This window comes from Odontesthes bonariensis, chromosome 21 (genome assembly GCF_027942865.1).
Source record: "Odontesthes bonariensis isolate fOdoBon6 chromosome 21, fOdoBon6.hap1, whole genome shotgun sequence".
Taxonomy (NCBI): Eukaryota; Metazoa; Chordata; class Actinopteri; order Atheriniformes; family Atherinopsidae; genus Odontesthes; species Odontesthes bonariensis.
In genome coordinates this window covers 6,547,989-6,567,988 of record NC_134526.1, presented here as the reverse complement: position 1 = coordinate 6,567,988, position 20,000 = coordinate 6,547,989, and the positions used below count along the sequence as shown (strand labels likewise).

At 42.8% G+C, this 20,000-nt stretch overlaps 1 protein-coding gene across 2 annotated transcripts in view; it reads right to left on the bottom strand.

Moving 5' to 3' along the window:
- Positions 1-20,000, bottom strand: part of gas7a (growth arrest-specific 7a) — a 33,751-nt gene that overhangs the window by 8,905 nt on the left and 4,846 nt on the right. Inside the window, exons 2-7 of one of the 2 annotated variants that reach the window (XM_075453958.1) lie at positions 19,573-19,658; positions 16,533-16,595; positions 11,942-12,031; positions 8,319-8,434; positions 3,875-3,949; positions 2,926-3,004 (exon numbers count right to left, since the gene is read on the bottom strand). In XM_075453958.1, coding sequence (XP_075310073.1) covers positions 2,926-3,004; positions 3,875-3,949; positions 8,319-8,434; positions 11,942-12,031; positions 16,533-16,595; positions 19,573-19,658 — 509 coding nt within the window. Of the gene's footprint in view, positions 1-2,925; positions 3,005-3,874; positions 3,950-8,318; positions 8,435-11,941; positions 12,032-16,532; positions 17,139-19,572; positions 19,659-20,000 lie in introns of those variants that run through there. The other variant, XM_075453959.1, reaches the window with a different exon arrangement.

Here is a 20,000-nt window from a genome sequence, read left to right as displayed (position 1 = left end):
TCTAACTGGTTTCTGCAGCTGTAACTGGTTCCTGCAGTTTTAACTGGTTTCTGAAGCTCTAACTGGTTCCTGCAGTTTTAACTGGTTTCTGCAGCTCTAACTGGTTCCTGCAGCTCTAACTGGTTTCTGCAGCTGTAACTGGTTCCTGCAGTTTTAACTGGTTCCTGCAGCTCTAACTGGTTCCTGAAGCTCTAACTGGTTCCTGCAGTTTTAACTGGTTTCTGCAGCTCTAACTGGTTCCTGCAGCTTTAACTGGTTTCTGCAGCTCCAACTGGTTCCTGCAGCTCTAACTGGTTCCTGCAGCTCTAACTGGTTCCTGCAGTTTTAACTGGTTCCTGCAGCTCTAACTGGTTCCTGAAGCTCTAACTGGTTCCTGCAGTTTTAACTGGTTTCTGCAGCTCTAACTGGTTCCTGCAGCTCTAACTGGTTTCTGCAGCTGTAACTGGTTCCTGCAGTTTTAACTGGTTTCTGCAGCTCTAACTGGTTCCTGCAGCTCTAACTGGTTTCTGCAGCTCTAACTGGTTCCTGCAGCTCTAACTGGTTTCTGCAGCTCTAACTGGTTCCTGCAGCTTTAACTGGTTTCTGCAGTTCCAACTGGTTCCTGCAGCTCTAACTGGTTCCTGCAGCTCTAACTGGTTCCTGCAGTTTTAACTGGTTCCTGCAGCTCTAACTGGTTCCTGCAGCTCTAACTGGTTCCTTCAGTTTTAACTGGTTCCTGCAGTTTTAACTGGTTCCTGAAGCTCTAACTGGTTCCTGCAGCTTTAACTGGTTCCTGCAGCTTTAACTGGTCCCTGCAGCTCTAACTGGTTCCTGCAGCTTCAACTGGTTTCTGAAGCTCTAACTGGTTTCTGAAGCTTTAACTGGTTTCAGGAACCAGTTAGAGCTGCAGGAACCAGCAGCAGGTTTAAACCAGCAGGAAGCAGAAGCTTCAGGATGGACTGCATCAGCTCTCTGATCATCTTTCAGACGGAGCAGGAGATATTCTGTTGCTTTGTGCAGATATATCTGTGATGATGTGTTTCTAATTTCTGGTAAATAACAAGCAGCTGAAATCTTCGTATAGTTTATTACCAAGAAAACAGGGACGAGTTAATTTTGCAGCTGTAAAAACATTGCAAACAATAAATCTGATCGTTTCTGTAATCTGCTACACTGTTTGCCAACTTAGCTCCTTATCTTACTGTTTACTGCTGTTTCATTGTCATTATTAGTTTATTAGTTTTGTGCTAAAGCCTCTGTTTAAAATCAATGCTCATCGGAAAGTGGAGCAAAACGTTTTTTTTTTTGCTAATAGGCCTGTTTTCTGTTAGTCAGATGCATCACCATGAGGGAAAACAACAACTTTTTTAGTCTCTGCTCCGCTTTTTCTTTCCAAGCATTTATAATGAAAATATTTCTTTAATGACACTTTAATAAACACAAGATGCCCGTCAGCAGTGTTGGTTCTCACTGCAGAATGCTTATCGCGCTAATGCCAAAGCTGAGGTGTACTTCATTAAAACTAAGGGAGCTACAGCTTCTGCAGGGTTGATTAATCTTCACCCTTGTGATCGTGGATTACCTCCACCTATAAAACAGTGGCGCACAGCCTTAGTGGAGCAGGCCTGCGGCGCCCTGAGTGGGGGCTCGTCAGAACATGCAGCTAATTAATTAGACAACAGAAGGCTATGAAAAGCTCTGAGGCTGCTTCTGCTTTTGAAGCCAGTGCATGCTTTCTGCATCACTGGTAATTGGGCCGGGGAAGGGTCATTTTCCTCGGTCAGCACAGAGAAGGTGAAGGTAAACAAGGCCCATCACCTTAGGATGTGGTCGGATCGAGTATCTGTTATTCCAGCAGGCTGAAAACATTAAACACTTGAACTGAAGGTGCAGAAATCTGCAAACCAAAGGCTATGAATGGGAAAATAGCTACAAATACAAAGAAAGACATTTGGTGTTGAGAGGAGCTAGTTGAGGTGGCTCGGGCACCTGATGAGGACGCCTCCTGGTCGCCTTCCTTTGGAGGCGTACCGGGCACGACCAACTGGGACAAGGCCCCGAGGTCGGCCCAGGACCCACTGGAGAGATTATGGCTGTGTTCGAAACCGCATACTTCTCCTATTACTCCCACTACTCATACTGACTTTTTTCCCGGATGCATTCTAGATTCACCGAAATGTTGGGTATGCATCATGAGGTTACTACTCATACTCAAACTACCCAAGATGCAACGTAACGTGACGTCGCCGATCGTCATTTCCTGTCAAAACGGCAGTTTCAAGCTAGCTACAACGAGGGTAGGTTCACTTCCTGTTTTCAAAACAAAAGCACCGATTGTATGGTAATGGCCTTCGCTATGATAAAAGGCAACGGGTATTTTATTTTGTGAAAATAACCGGAAGTGCGTTGCTCACTGCGGCTAGCTTTAGTAGCGCCGAATTCGTGGGAACAAAATTGTAAATAGCCGGTATTTTGTCAGGTTTTCAACACGTTGGGGATCTAAACGACTACTTTCTCGCCTGAAAATGTTTCAAATGTTGATAAAGTTTACAGAGTTTAGAGCTTAATTGAAATCAGCTTCAGGCCGGCTGATTTCGGCTCGGGCAGGAGCGAAATGCATTGTGGGTAAATGCTCTGCATACTGTCTGATCGATGAGTATGCAGTATGCAAGTATGCAGTATGCAAGTATGAAGTATGCGGTTTCGAACACAGCTAGTGTCTCTCCGTTGGCCTGGGAACGGCTCGGGGTCACCCAGGATGAGCTGGAGGAAGCAGCAAGGGGACAGAGATGTCTGGGCCACCGCAAGCCCATGTGGGCTAAGCGCTTTAGAAGATGGATGGATGGATGTTTTGTCTTAGAGATGAGTGTTAAGCACTGAGACTGAATCATCCTCGTTGATAAACTAAATCAATTAGTTGATGTCTCTTGTCTTAAAAGAAAATACCTTGTTGGAGAACTTGAGGTGAACTTCGGCTTCATCGTGGAGGCTCTTCTTCAGCTGAGTCCAGGCCTCTCCGAGTGTCCTGGGAAAACATGCACTTGGAGATTGTAAGAACTCAGAGAGCAGATTTGGCATTGAAAACAAAATTCCAAACTGAAATCGATCTCACTACTGCAAGAATACAGGAACTGGAAAATAAAATGTACACAACATCGGAGCTTTTTATCTCTGCTTTGATTTTCCACAAAGCCGCTTGAACCTGAAGGGAACGTAGTTCTGCCTCCAAAACTTCTCCAGTGCAAAAAGCTCAAACTTCTTTTAAGAAATAAGTAAATAAATAATCTCCCAAAAAAAATGAAGCTGTAATTGGCTAGTTTCACTCCCTGTAATCAATGTTTTAGTGGTTCAATTGAAAATAATTCCATCTCTAAGCAGGTATTAGCCATGAAAGGGAGGTAAGCTGTAATCAGCTTTTAGTTCCCCTTAATGATGTCTAATTATTCACTCGAATGGATTAAATCTCAGTACTCACCCTTTTCAGTACAGAAATGTGTATTTTCTTCATGGTTTCTAATTGTATGTGTAATTTTGGCATTAATTAGTGAGTGTACAGAGCATTTTGTCTGTTAACTAACAAAACCAACTAAACAACTTTCTGGAAGATACGATTGAGGGAAATCCTGGAAATCTGATGAAGAGACTGCATGTGCATCGGTGTGATTTCTATCCTTGAAATTAAGCAAAAATACACAAACAAAAAGCCTTTTTCTTTCTGTCATTTCTGACTGGCAGCCATGCTAATTGGAGTAGCTTTTGAAAGAGCAACGGGAATAAGCCTATCTTTAGCTGGAGTTATTGTAATTACAGCCACTGTAGGGTTTTTCTGAGGGAACTTTTGAGCTGCACCAGCCGATTCATCCCTCAGCTTTCAGCTTCTGTTTACAGCACTCACCCTTCCTCTTGCGCTGCCAGGGGGCTCAGAGACAGCTTGGAGAGGTTCTTGGCATATTCCTCCTCAATCTTTATCCTGAAACACAGAGATGTGAAGCAGCAGCTGTCTGGCTGAAGGAAGGACAGTATCTGCTTGGGTAAAATGGACAATAAGATACTTCTCAGACAAAAAAACTCAACTCTGGTGAAGCATAAAATCCAAATGGTTTTCATCCCTACACTGGAAAAAATGCCCCTCCAAAAATAAGTTTAAAAAAACAACAAATAAAAGACGTTTTTGCTTGAAATAAGCAAAAAAATCTGCCAATGGAACTAGTGAAAATCGGCTTGTCAAGATTTCTTGAAATAAGATGTGATATTTAGGACTTTTGACATAAAAGTGACCTGGAAATTAGCTTAAAAACCTCTTCAAATGTCAAAAAAAGCTTGTTTAATATGATATGTGACTCAAGACTTTTTCATTTAACAAGATATTCCAGCTGTATTGTCTTCAAACAAGTCCCTATATCTGGCTGAAATGGTACTTGTTGGGCAGTTGTGTCTTAAATTAAGTGTAATGAGATATTTGGACTAGAAATGAGACAAATATACTTGGTAAGACTGATTTTTTCCAGTGTATACTGTACTGTAAATGAACAATGCTGTTGTGCTCCTGCTGTATTTTAAAGAGCAGGTCCTTTTCAAAGTGGCTGTTCACATCCTTATCTACATTTCAAACACAGAAAGGAGCTCGTATTCAGCCAGGGTTGCCGTGTTTGTGCCCTGTGTGACATTCACTTCCTCTCCTGGCCTCACATTCACCGTCCACACCTGAGTAAATCTGTCACCTAAAGAAGGTCACAGGACTCAATGTTCAGGTTCTCATGGTCACCAGGCAGCTTGGCGAAACACGGCAGAAAAGGTCAGCGCCGAGTAGAGCTCTGCTTTTCAGGAGTTATTCAAAGGATACACTTCATGAACTCCCCACAACTCACAGAGAGAGCTCTGTTTTTCTTCTCTAAGGTGGCGCCAATTAGTTTATAAAACGATGCGTGAGATCGGATGTAAAAGTTCATTAGCGGTGCTCCGATCTGGATTCTTTGCTGGGATCTATAGCTCTTTCATTGCAGGATGCAAGGATAGAGGGCAATACCCCCTTTGAACCAGAGTATCTGGGTTTCCATTGCAGTATTTGATTTGCATTTTGAAGATGGGAAAAAATGCTACACCCGCTGGGGGCGATTTTTGTCTGCTTTGAGGGAGATTTGATGAGTATTTGTGGGAACGGACACAAGTTTGTCAGATGGTCTGACCTGGCTAAGATTCAAATGACACAACTCACCAGATGTTGAACTGGAATTTAATAAACTTCTGACTGACTGGCGCCCTCCCAGATATTTAAATAATTCCTAAAAAAAGAGCTCTCACTATTTTCCTCTTGTGGATATCCAGGGCAGTTTTTGTTGTTTGCAACTTCTTCTCCTGAATTATTGCACTCGCAGCGTAGCCCATACTGCTACACTGGAAAAAATCAAAGTCTTACCAAGTATATTTATCTCATTTCTAGTCAAAATATCTCATTACACTTAATATAAGACACAACTGCCTAACAAGTACTATTTCAGCCAGATATAGGGACTTGTTTTAATACAATACATCTGGAATATCTTGTTAAGTGAAAAAGTCTTGAAAACAAATAGTTTTGAGTCATATTTCACATGAAACAAACTTTTTTTTTTTCATTTGAAGAGGTTTTTAAGCTCATTTCAAGATCACTTTTATCTCTAAAGTCCTAAATATCACATCTTATTTCAAGAAATCTTGACAAGCTGATTTCCACTAGTTCCATTGGCAGATTTATTTGCTTATTTCAAGCAAAAACGTCTTTTATTTGTTGTTTTTTTTACTTATTTTTGGAGGGGCATTTTTTCCAGTGTACACACTGATAACACCTTGAACCCATCAATGGAGGCGTGTCTGATCAAAATATTGCTTTAGATTGACTTTTGCCAGCTGTACAGCTGCTGTGGTTACTCCTCTGCAGGAAGGGACTTTGGAGATGATGCTGAAGCACAGCAGAGAGGGAGGGAGAGTCTGTAAGTTAAGTTCATTCGTGTCGACCTTCCTCTCAAGGGCACCTTGCTTTGCTAATGAAATTGAAAGCACTAAATAGAATCCATTTGTTTTAAACTTTTCACAAGACGTGTGTATTTATAAAGTTCTTCAGACCCCTTTTTCTTAATCTTTGCAGCATTTGAACTGCACGGACTCCAGCAGTGGGCCGTGCTATCCCAGTTACTGCCACGCATCTTTAACAAGATTTAATCTATAATTCTTCTTCTTTCATCTTCAACTGCAAAATGCTGATACATTTGAGCTCAACCCACGTGTTTGTACTCGTTTCCTCATTTCAGAAGTTGTTTGCTCATCATGAGACACAACTTTTACGACAGGACATTTGCTGTTTGGAGCCTTTATTATTTAGTGAGTTTTGCATCTGAGATGAAGCTGCTTTTCCATCTTTCTTCTGATGACGTGCTCAGATTTTATCTGCTTGATCCTGCTTTGGATCCAACTGATCTGTCTCCAGAAGCTGTTACAGAGCTCCATGCACAGCTCCTCTGCAGACCTGCTCAGAATAATAATCACTGAGTTCTGATGTTTCCCACCATAACGATACGACTTCGTCAGGCACGTTGCGCTGGAAACTGGAGGCAAAGTAAAATCTAAAGTATAACGATCAAAGCAACTCGTCTGCTTGTGTTTTAGTCTTCTTTTATCTAATCTAAAAGCAGTGCATAAATATTCCCTCTTTGTCCTAAATTCTCTATCCACATTGTTGATAATGATGACAGAGATAGTAAACCCAATTTGAACTGAATTAATCGATTTTTCTTAACCAAAAAAATACTGAATTTAAAAGCAGATGGCACCAAATCATTTTATGCTGTTTAGCAATATTTATCCTCTAAAGAATTACTGTTTTTTCCAGTTTATTGAGCAAATAAACACGACATTTTAACTTTTACATAATGAAATTCAAGGTGTTTATAAAACAAATTAATGATGCTTTGTTAATGTTTAGTGACCGATTATGGTCTCAATCACACACACATTCCAAGCTCAGAGTAGCTGCATTTATTCATTATAGTTTATGCTGATAAAGAAAAATAGAATTAAGCTCCAGTGGAAATTTGTCAGTTTCTGAGAAACAAACCCAGTTTTTTTGGTGTTATCAACAAAAACAAAAGCAAGAACAAGTAAAAACTAAACTGAAATCTTTTATTTTGTATTAAGCTAAATCTTTAAAACTTGCCTAAAATTATCTATTTAATTCAGGAGTACTTTTGTTAACAGCTATTCACTTTAGTTTTTTTTTTAGCAAATTCCCCGGTTTTCCCATCCATCAGACCTGCTGCCACTGATTTTCAGCCCACTTCTTGTGTCCTTTGGCACAGCTCAGCCTTTTCTCCCTGTTTCCCTTCCTTAAGAACGGCTTCCTGACAGCCACCCTTCCATGGAGCCCATTTCTGATGAGGCTTGGGCCAACAGCAGATGGATCAGCTGAAGGTCCAGATGCATCTCTCAGCTCCTGTGTCAGGTCTTTGCTGGATGTTTTCCTCTTTCTTAAGGACATCACTTTCAGATCCTGTTCATCTGCTGTAGATAGTTCTTTAGGCCTGACACTTCTTCTTCTGTCCTCCACTTGTCCAGTTTCCTCAAATGTTTTAAGGACACACTGCACACCATGCTGAGATATGCCAAGTTTTCAGCTAACAGCTGTGTTATTTTTGCTGTTTTTCATAGATGCAACTAAAGAAATGGGAACAAAGTGCCTAAAGATCCAATTTAAAATGGCTTCTTTGCTAAGTTGTCTGTTCTGTGTGGACACAACACTGGTTCATCCCATCAGTTAGGAGTCTTTTTATGCTTGAATGATTCATATTGCAGAGTTAAGTGACTTAACAAATAATAGCACGTTCCTCTTGAAAAGACAATTACAAGGATAGGACTGAAAATGAGTGAAAAAGGCAGCAAATGCCCAAAGAAAAAGCTTGAAAAACTATTGCTCGAGGCCACTTTAAAAGATTCCAAGAAAGTCTGACTGCTTGAAAGCAAAAATGAAAAGAAATTAGAAGAGAATAAAGACTTTTGCACATCACTGTTTGTGATGAGTTGTGGTTGCAGGTGCAAAAACATTCATCTCAGGAGCGTAACATTGGTAGACAGCAGGAAAAAAATCAGAATATAATCAGCTTTCTTTCCTTAATGGAGGAGATAACCGATTCAATTATGAGCTTGCTTCCCATAACTAGCTTCTAAAAGAAGCAATTTTCTGTCTCCTGTTTGGTATTTTCTCTTAATCCGGAGCAGCCCTGTGTCTGACACTCTGGTTAGTTAATTAATCAAATCTGCTGGCGACAAAGTGAATTTCCTGAGTGGAGCCGTGTCGTTAAAGCGGTTACCTCTCATGGATAAACTCAGACATCTCCTTCTGCATCGCTTTCCCCTTCAGCTGCTTCTGCAGAAGAACCTCGAAGCCCGCCACCGAGGTGGTCCCCTGCGGGTCCTTCTTGTCGGCCTGAGGAAGGAGAACGTGTCATTCGGTTCATGAACAGAGCGTCCACTAATACCTCTTTGTAGTTTAAATGTGAGGGCCTGTAGGGGTTTGTGAGAATGAGCTCCCGGTGGTGAGTCAGAAACTATACGACTGCGTGATTCACACTTGCATGTCAAGGAGGCCATGAGTTGGTGTTTATGCGTCAATCACTGATGGGTGGATGTGTGTTTTAGATTGTGTGAGGCTCTCTTGTGTCTTGTTTGTGACAGAAGAGACAGATTTATGCAGTCCAGCTGCTTTGGGCTGCAGGTCAGAGCACGGACGCAACAAAACATCCCAAACATGACGCAACTGGATAAACGGGGGAGACAAAAAGCAGCACCGGAGGAGCAAACGCGTGTCAAATTTCTGTCAATCACAAAGGCTGAAGAGCTTTTCAGTAGAAATCTAATTTCAAATGGATGTGTGTGGAAAAGGAAAATTACACGAGCCGCTAGGGAGACATAAAGCTGGACAATCATTGTGTTTACATGTTTTTTTTGTGCACATAATCCAATATAAACATTTCTCTTTTATCTGCTCTACAGATTTACCGACAAAAGATTTGTTCTGGAGGGGATTAGAAGATGTTTCTCAGGGAGAAAACATGGCTGCGAGGTGATGTTTGAGTTAATTTTGCAGCAAACCATCTCCAGTTCTGCTGGTGATACTATGATGTGGATTTAAATAGGAGATATTTGACTTTAGCTGCAGTTAATTCAAGGATTATCTGATCAAAATGAAATTATTTTCAGTGACTTTTCAATCAGAAACGACAATAAATGTAAAATCAGACATTTAATGATCTAAATGATTTCTTTAATGTTTTTTTTTTTAAGAATTATCTTCAGTTCTTTACTAAACTACAAGATTATGGGAATTACTGAAAAACTCAGCACAATAGCACAATACTTATATTGATTTACTGTTTCTCTAAAGGCCAATAATGAATCCCTGTTAACCTGTTCCGTCTGACCCGGCTGTTTGTGATTAAGTTTGTGGGGAAAACCTGTTCATTCACCTTCGAGTGCGAGAAACAAGTTGTAATTCTAGGACTTTGCTTTTTAAAGGTCCGATATATAAGATGTACTGGCATCTATAATCGAAGCGGAGGAGGAGCAGTCGTCTGCCACATGTCGAAGAGTCCTCGGGGAAGGACGTGCTGAACCCCATGTTGCCTCCAGTGTTCATCTGCTCGTGAGTGTGTGATAGAGTAAAAGTATTGGGTAAGTAATGTAACATTGTATGTAGTGTAAAAGCGCTTTGAGATGCTAACAAGATGTAAATACAGCCAATGTACCGCTTTACAAACTAAACATCTCTCATATTATCCTCATCCTCCATGTGTTTAGGGAAAAAAACAGAAGAAAAACGTGAAAAGCCCCTTTCTGGAGCCTTCGGTGGAGTTTCAACCCGGACTAAGAGATCTGAACACATCACAGCAGCTTTAAAATCTTTACTCTGGCTTCCAGTCAGTCACAGAATAGATTTTAAAAGCCTGCTGATGGTTTACATCTGTGATATGTTCAGAGAATATAAAGCCAGCAGAGCTCTTAGATCCAAGGACTCAGGTCAGCTGGTCCAGTCCAGAGTCCAGACTAAACATGGAGAAGCAGCATTTAGCTGTTATGCTGCAAACAAGTGGAACAAACTGCCAGTGGAGATTAAACTTTCACCAAATGGAGACATTTTTAAATCCAGGTTAAAAACATTTCTGTTCTCATGTGTCTATGCATGAAATATCTTTGAACTTATCTGGACTGTTGCTTGTTTTTAAATTCATTTGAATTATTTTATTTGTTTCTCTTTATGTTCTTTTATGTATTTTTAATGCTTCTTCCACTCCCTGCTGCAATGCTTTTATTTTATGTGAAGCACTTTGAACTTTTTTGTACATGAAATGTGCTATACAAATAAATTTGATTTGATTTTGATTTGATTCGCTTGGTGTGTCCATTCTGGGCTGCTGTAGTGATGTGACTGAGAAACACAGATTCTGACTCATCCAGGTCATGGTAATAACAGCAGCTGGACTTCTTCTTTTTCTTGGTTCTTGAAGACGTTTCACTTCTCATCAGAAAAGGCTTCTTCTGTTCCAAACTAGTTGGTGGGAGAATCAGCTTACGAGCATCTGAAAAACCTCTCACACCCGATGAGTTTACCCATCTTTACATGTATACTGTATTTATAACGGGCAACGTGTGTGTGAAACCAAACACTGTCTTAGTATGAGCTTTCTTTTTAACTCCTTCTAAGTCTCAGACGGGGGCTGGTTCACCACCGAAGAAGCCTTTCAGATGAGAGGTGAAACATCGTCAAGAATAATAATTTCAAAGCCCAGTTGCCCCTTTTTTTTAAGCTCTTAGAATGAAATGGCGAATGGTATGAAATATTCAAACTGCTCATTTAGAACTTAAACAAGGCTTCAACACTCATAAAACATGGCAATGAATATCTTCTTGCTTTCTGCCAGTAGATCACATTAAAGTATGCGTTTCGAAGTATTCGAAACCGCATACTTCTACTACTCCTACTAACTTTTTGAGTTAGTATGCGAGTTTGAGTAAGCGAGAAGTTCCCGGATGCATACTAGATTCTCCGAAATGTTGGGTAAGCATCATGAGGTTACTACTCATACTCAAACTACCCAAGATGCAACGTAACGTGACTTCGCCGATCGTCATTTCCTGTCAAAACGGCAGTTTCAAGCTATATACAACGAGGGTAGGTTCACTTCCTGTTTTCAAAACAAAAGCACCAATTGTATCATAATGGCTTTCCCTATGATAAAAGGCAACGGGTATTTTATTTTGTGAAAATAACCGGAAGTGTGTTGATCACTGCGGCTAGGTTTAGTAGCACCAAATTCGTGGGAACAAAATTGTAAATAGCCGGTATTTTGTCAGGTTTTCAACACGTTGGGGATCTAAACGACTACTTTCTCACCTGAAAATGTTTCAAATGTTGCTAAAGTTTACAGAGTTTAGAGCTTAAGGGAAATCAGCTTCAGGCCGGCTGATTTCGGCTCGGGCAGGAGCGAAATGCATTGTGGGTAAATGATCTGTATACTGTCTGATCGATGAGTATGCAGTATGGAAGTATGTAGTATGTAGTATGCGGTTTCGAACACAGCCATAGACACTGGAACTCAGATATGTGTGAAACTTTGGTAATCTTTTACCATCTACAGTGTGTTTATATGTGCAGCGCCTTGTTTTTAAAAGGTTTAACAGGTTACTAACCAGAAGTTCAAACTCAACCCAACCTTCCCTTCATTGCAGACCAATGCTGCAGAAATTGTAAGTCTGAAGATAAATAAAGTATTTAGATGGTAGTGTTTTCTCTCATATTTAAGCTGTGATATTTACATGAGAGGAGGAAGGAAAGAGATGGTTTCAGCTTCCATTAGCCTGGGTTTATTCCCTTATTTGCTGTCAGGACACTTTATAAGGGCAGCCCTCATTATCCCAGTGTTTTTGTAGAACTCACCCAGAAGTAATCGCAGTAGCTCCATTCGTCCGGCTTGAGGAGCTGTTGCTCGGGACCTTCTCCAGGCAGGGGGAAAGTCACACAGTTGATCTGACGCAAACGGAAGATGACAAGAAATAAAGATGAGGAGTAATGACATGACTCGATTCATTTGGGAAAAGGGAAAACAAAGAGAAGGAGTGAGGTTGGAGGCCTGAGCTTGATCTGGATCATTCAGGTTGGACGTGAGTAAACACACGGATGAGGCAGTGCAGAAGGTGACCCATGGGGGCTTCAGGGATGGGAAAGAAAGCACAGAGACAACACTGTCCACTCAGAAACAAGAGAACAAAGAGAAACCTTTCCCCCTTTTATTTCTCGGATTAAACACACATTACACACTTGAAACGATGTGTTGTTGCAGATAAACACACCCAGCACTCAGCCTGAATACAGACTCCACGCTCCGTGGCGTCTTCAATTACTCCCGTGGCCTCAATTATGTAATGTTCACCATCTGCGAGCCCTCCCTGTTGGCACCGCGAGAGACCCTCTGTGCCATGTCAACCGCTGCTGCAAACTGCATGGGCTTCCAGACGTAATGCTTCAGCCACAAACATACAACCGCTCTGACTCACAGTGTTTACAGCACGAGTTCCCCGCTGCGCTGCTGTCACAGCCACTGATGACAAGCATCTACCAGCTGACTCAAGTCCGCCGCTTCTCTCACAGTTCAAAATCAAAGCAAAGCCGGAGAGCATTTAAAGCATCTCAACAACACCATATAAATATCGTTTTCTCACAGAATGTCAAGGATTATTATTCTTTATTGGAAAGCTGATTTGTGGAGAGTTGGTTTCAGTCTCTGAACCTTTTGAGAAGCGTTTTACATAAAAAAAATCATCCAACAAGGGAGAAAACAGATATAAAATCTGCCCAAACAACTAAACCAAGGGGGTATTTGGGCCATTAATGTGTCGCTGCAAAGATTGAGTCGAATCTGAATGTGCTTCTCTAGCTAAGTGAGAAGTTGCTCCTCATAAAGTGCTATAGATTTCACAGTTAAACATGTATCGACTAACCAGTTTGAGGCCAGCTCATCTACATCCCTGCAACCGAAATCATTTAAAGACTGCACAACAACAATATTCTAAATGCTGAATGTATGTTCTCCTTTTGAATTTGACGCCGGCAGAGTTTTATTTACCTCTGTATGGGATCGGCTACTCTTTAATTAACATAGTGGGTGAGTTACCTGGCTCATACCTGCGAGTATCTTAATGGCTGCCATGAAAACAGCTACTCAAATTCTCTGAATTCTAAGGAGAGAGGCTTTCATGCTACCTTTATTTTCTCCTTTGTCTTAGGAAACAGTGGCTCAACCCTTCAAAGACTGGATATAATTTTGTCCCACAGTTCCTCGTGGCCACAACGTTCGAAATTGCATTTAATTTCATTCATCCAGTCATAAAAACTGTAATTTATGTGGATGAATATGACACTTAAGTGCCTCCTTCTTTAACTGCCAGCCATGATAGTAGAGTAAATTATACCTCACTGTGCTAATGTGACAACATGACAAGCCTGCATGAAACAAAGCATTTCAAGCACTTTTTGTAGAATATTTATGAACCAGATCAGTGATGCAGATCCTTCACAGTTCAGTGTAAGATTCAGATTCCCATTGTAGTGTGGTTTCAGGAGCTTTCAGCTGGTCTCTTCAGCAGTAGGCAGCAGCCGTAACGCTCTCAGTTTGGAGAATAAAAGGAGGGATGCTGATGGGAAAGCTAACAGAATGGGGACAGACCAACAGTGAATTGTTTTCTCCATCTTAAACAGCTTTAAAGCAAACGTGCTGCATTTCCCTGACCACCTGCTCCTCTCTACCTGTGTCCGTCTCTCCTTTGCTGCAGAGCAGGAAGCGTTCAGCGCTGCTTTGGTCTAAAAATCGAGCAAAGATGCTGTTTCAGCTGGTAACTCTCTGGTAATAGCTTCTGCTGCTTTTATTGTGCTTCCTGCCACCTGCTTTTGTTATGCAGATCATTTCATATAATGTGATGTTACGAGCTAATTAGCTCTCACGCAACCTGTGTTTAAATAGTGGATCTTCTTTGTGACTGGCCATTTATCTTATTTAGAGAGCCAAAAGGGCCTCCGAGCCTCCCTTTCATGCCGCACAGGCCAGATGATATTGTGCAGCAGCTCTGGCATGGTTTTGCCTCCTCTGACATGCATGTTTGCATATAACTCCTGCTTTGAGCCGCGTTTCATATCAAAAGTTACAGCAACACTTCATCTGAACAGGCTCAAAAACTGACCTGAAAAGCAGATGAGTAATTCTTTTTCTGTGTTATGCAACCAGGCAAAATGGCAAACTGTGAGCGAGGCTCATCGATAGCAAACAAGCAACCATGTGCATAAACAACGCATGCAAGGAGCGGCGTGGTGATTTACTCTGTGTCTCCACCAGTCACTTTGTTCATTTTCTGCCTCAGAGATCACACTGATTGTCATGGGCACCAAATTTTCTATTACGCTGGCTCCACATTTATCACGAGTGTTGTTTATCTGCCTCTCACATCCTGCTCAAAATGAGACCATTCATCTGGAGGAAGCCTCGTCTGGCTAACTTACTCGTCCTTTATGGCTGCTTAGTGAGGTGCTCCGGGGTTGGGAATTAAATATTAATACAGATTACCTTTGTGACACAGCATGTAATAAATCTCTCTCGGAGGGATCTGAGGCCATTCTGGGGGGATGTTTGAAGTGGAGGCCGTGAGACTCTGGATGCTGCGGCGGCTTTGAATGTTTGAGTTTGGCCCAAAACAAAGCTGAGAGCAACAAATAAGATTTGTCATTTTTGTCATCACTCAGCTGTAAAAAAACAAAACATCCCACCCAAATGAGGGTATGTATATAGGCTGCAGGCAGAGCTGGTTTCATTTGTATACATTTATTTTGCTCCTTTTCCTTTGCCGATAAGCAAAGAAACCAGTCCTGATACAGTCGGTGAAGAAATAGCCTGTGAGAGATGGTTTGACTGTCAAACAACCAACATCCATTTGTGAGCAGATGAGACTGTAGGCTGCTCTGCCTCTCCCCCTCCTCCCCTTCTTCCATACTACACAGAATAATCACACACTTCCTCCCTGTTCTCACTTTATTCTTTCCTTTGCCGACCAATCAAAACTCCCGCCAACACAGCCGGATCACACGCAGCATGGCAACAAGTCGAGCCACTCCTGAGCGAATGTTCGATTAAAAACGGGTGAAATCTGATCGGTTTTTGGTGGCGCGCTCGCTGAAGGTGAAAACAAGGTTGTACGGCAGCTGCTTCTCTCTGATGTGTGAAGAATCGGCATCCTGGAAGGGTCCATTTTGCCAACTGTCATGGATGTGTGCATCTCCATGACAACTGTGGAGGGGTTGTGTAACGTGAGGTGCACCGTGGCGAACAAAAAGACGCCTCCGAGGGCCGACATCACCGATTCATCACCTGTCTTCTGTTTCTTTTCTTTTTTTTTTTCTTCAGCTGCTGGAGAAATCTTTGACCCGTGTCTGTTTTTGTTTCTGTTGCTTAAACACAAAAAACTTCTCTGCAATCAAGTTTTCAAATTGAAAAAATAAATAGAAATTCCTCAGCTCCGCACCAGGCTGAAGCACAACAATGGATCCGTGAGCGGTGAAACCCTCCAAACCCTCCAAAGTAAAAACAAAGAGACAATCTCTTTTTTTTGGCCCAAAAGCGTGTTTTTCTGTGAACAACTGAATGGCTCTCCCCCCTTTTTTCTCCAGTGGCTGCATTTTCCATTGCAACACCCGTTAATCAGCGCTATTGCCTTTGTCACCATGGAAACTGGACTTGCTGCATCTCTCATAGGTCTGGTGGGGTTGTTCACAATAGCCAGACTGACGGCTCCCGTGGATGCAGCAGGTCATCGAGCCCACAGAGAGCGAGACACAAACCCACCTCTGTCTGCCTTCCCCAGCACCACCACACCTCCACCCCCACCCCCACCCCCACCCCTCCCACGGCCATCATTACGGACAGAGAGATTGCATAACCACAGCTACTGTCTAGGCATCTTGACACAACGTTACAGTTTACTTCCCAGAAACAAAGCAGAGAGCGTATTCCCCCTCCTGCTACTCAAGTCCCAAATCCTGCAACTGCCCCAGCAGGTTTCACCTGGAAAAAAAAGGGGGGATGCTGTTCCACGCCGAACAACAACTGGATGACAGAAAGATTCAGAGATTACTCCATCTGACAGACAGACGATTCTAAAAATACCAACAGGAGTCTGCAGGCAGGAATTAAACTGGAGGGTCTTCAAAGTATGAATTTATCTTTGACAGGCATGAATTCAATAGTATGGATTGAGAAGTCGATGAGACATAAATGAGTGCCGTACGACTTCTTCATTCAGACTATTGTGGCAGCCAATATGCAGGGATCCCCCCTATGCTACTCCATGAGGACCCATCATGAGTTGAGCCGCAAGCTTAAAGACGATGTCAACAGATGGAGGGAAAAAGAGGGAAACAAGAGACAGACAGAAGCAGGCAGAGGAGGAAGAGGAGGAAGAGGAGAATTAAGTTCCAGGTTACTCACAGTGGTCTTGGTCTCCTTGACCTCCCTGATCTGCCTCTTGGCCGGCGACACGGAGCCGGGGGGCTGCGGGGCGAGACAGGAGGGATCGTCAAAACTCTCCTCAGTGTCAAAGCTGGCTTCCATCATCATCCCTCTCACCTCCTCCTGCTGTTTCTCTATTCTGGGAAAGCCTCTCTCGCTCTTTCCCTCCACACACCGAGGCTGCCTTCAGTCTCGCAAAATGCGGAGTGAGTAGAGTGGAGTCGCGTTTGCAAGAGGGGGCGGGAGGGGAGGTGAGGAAGAGGAGGAGGAGGAGGGGGCTGCAGAGGGAAATCAGTGGCGGCTGTGGGAGCGTGACGAAGTCTAGCCTCCGGTTGAGCTGCTGCCACACGAGTTTAAAGGTTGGAGGCTACGAGGGAAAGGCCACCGAAACCCCCACCACCTTACCTCCACCCAAAGAAAGACCACTGAGCCAGCGCTGGGATGGAGACACGGGAGGTGAGGATGTCACGGAAAACAAGTGTAAAGAAAAAAAACGAGGTTGAGGAGCGAGTTAGAAGAGGAGGAGGGGGATTTATTTACATGAGGCTTGCCACACCTCCTTCCCCAGGGAGGCAGATAGTGGTGAGGAGGGAGCAGCAGTGGCGTAGGTGTTGGTGTTGGGGGTTGGGTTGGTGCAAATGGCCATGAGAGCATCTTTAAAAAGGCTAATTACGAATGGGAGGGATGCTGGAAAGGGAGGAGAAGGCAGCCAATCAGACGCAACGGCTCTGCCTGTGTGTGTGTTTGAGCTGCACACACATGTAAGGGTTAAACCTGTCCTGAGGAGGCAGATTCAGCCTCGCAGATACGTGCGAGCGCGTGCAGCATCTTCCTCACGCCTCCCGCTAGGAGCATCAAACACGAACCGCATGCAGAGCGAAGCAGCGCCCCCGCCTCACGTGATCACACCTTTCCACACCTGCACCGGACAGACAACATCACAGCCTGAACATGAAGAAGCGACCGGATTCTCACCTTCGCTGTGCAAAACATGGCGGCGAGCAGCTCCGGCCGCCGCTATCCGAGTCCAGGTTTTCTGATCTGCGGCCCAGGTGCTCCCAGCTTGAGTTTGGACTATTCTGGCTGGACCCCTTTTCTGACAAACTCTGACATTTGGAGTCCAAATATCATCCGCCCATGTGGCCCGACTGTCTGCCCATCGATTCTCTCCGGAGCGATCATGACACGGCGTATGCCCTCATCCGACTCAAAATTAGTCACGTGGGTTGGCAGGCAAGCGATGTTGGCCCAGGTTCATCAGAACCGCGGGAGCGGCCCTGCTTTCAGTGGGCAGAGATGCTGTTGTGATCGGAAAGTGTTGCTGGTTTCGCTCTGATGCTTTTTTTTACATTAGGGCCAGACAACAGGGCAGAGACTGTTATAATGGAGGACTTTAGAGTTTTAAAACTAAAAGAGGAATCTCTGCTTTTATACATACGCGGGCAAATTTATGGTTCTTATTTATAAGTTATGGCTCTTGAAAAAAAGTCTGATATTCAGGAAAATGTAAAAAAAAATATCAACTGAAAGTGGCCATGCAGAACAAAGCCCTTTAGGTATTTGTTAAAATTGGCTTTTTTTCTTAGACATTATGAATGAAATAGTCTCTGTACTTTTCCACGATGACCTTAAGTGATCCAGGCATAGTGAGACAAAACAATTAGCCTGGGAAAGCAGGTGCAAGATTCACACACACATTTGTTTGGCTGATCCAGAGAATATGACGAAGCATGTTGAACCTACTCATGTCCAATCATACTCGGCTTAGTGTGAGTCCAACCTATGAGGCTATAAATACAAAAGATACCCGGAAATCGAGGCTCGGTCTGACGGATTTCCTGCGGGAGCTCTGTTCCACTGAGCCCAGCGCTGATATGCTTCACGTGTGACCACCAATAAATACTTTATTTAACTTGAGATTCCTCCGGCTTGTTCTATAGCTACCAATGAAAGAATTGAGCTAACATATTCATGTATGGGAATTTGTGTACCACGTCAAAGACTTTAGTTCTGGCCTCCACATCATTGACTGATTCCTCATCATGGACACCTTGTTGGAGACTATCCCAAAATAAAGGTCCCTGAAGTCAAGTGGAAATCACCACAGCTGTAGAATGAGGTTACATTGATAATGGCTGGTGTTAAAATTGGCTTTGTTAAATGCTTAAAAGCATGTTGAACCTACTCATGTCCAATCATATTTGGTCGACAATGAGTCCAACCTATGTGAAAGAATGAGGCATATAAATACAAAATGTTACCGGAAGTCGGGGCTCAGTCTGACGGATTTTCCTGCGAGAGGTCTGTCATACTGGGTCCAGATATACTCCATTTGTTACCACAAATAAAGACTTCATTTAACTTGAGATTCCTCCGGCTTGTTCTTGAGCTTCCAATGAAAGAATCGAGCTAACAGTTGGTCTGGTTGCAATGAAAGAAAGATGCAGCATTTTTCAACCATTTGATGAGATTTCGGCACCCAGATATACCAACTGTTGTTTGTTTTCTGGCTTCTGAGTTTTGTTCAGTGGATAACACAACAATGCTTTAGTGAAACACTTTTGTGTCTCCCCGGCTGGTTTCAGGATGTAACGTTAATTGTTACAAAGCCACTGTCACCTTAAGGGTTGCCATTTTGCTCGTTGCCTCGGTGACAAACAGAAGAACATGTGAGGATGCCATTCAGTCGTTTCCTGGTTGGGTTTAGGCATCGACATCACTTGGTTAAAGTTGGAAATCTAAATGACTTCATTTAGGTTAGAAAACATTAACACTGCAGAAACCCTAATTTACCTGAAAAACCCTTTTTATCACGGAAAAAAACACAAATCTATCAACAATGACACGCTGAACGTTTTGTGTGCTGTAATTTAAAAGACTTGTCGGTTTATGAACAAGTCGATTAATCCGCTCACTGCTTAGAAAACCTGAAGTGAAACCATTCAGAGCAGCACTGTAATGGCTTCTGCCGGAGACAAAGCGAACATAATTGCATGCATAATAGCTCCTCTTTGCTTACCTGTTTGTGCATCGCAGGTTTCCTCAGAGAAACATTAGTGGCCTCTGGGGTCTGACTGGTCTTTGTGCTGCTGTTGCATCCATTGGCTGGAGAAAAACAAACAGTTAACCACATGTTAGGGATTAAAGAGCAAGCCAGTGAGCCTTACTTTTCAGCAATAAAGACAAAAGTGAGCACACGGTGAAGAAGCAAATGGCATTTAAACTCCTGTTAAAAGTGCCCTGTTTTGGAAATTCATCTTAGTTTAGCATTCAAAGCTTTTCTTTACTAGTCTTATGGTTATGTGACATCTGTAGTGGGAGGATTTCAGTTCTAGATTTAAGGAAGTACATTGTTTTGCTTAAAGTGATCAAATTGAATGTTTTTTTTTTTACTAAATTTGAAGGTTTTGGGCCAAAATGCAGAGTCGGACTCAGCTGGCAGGAAGG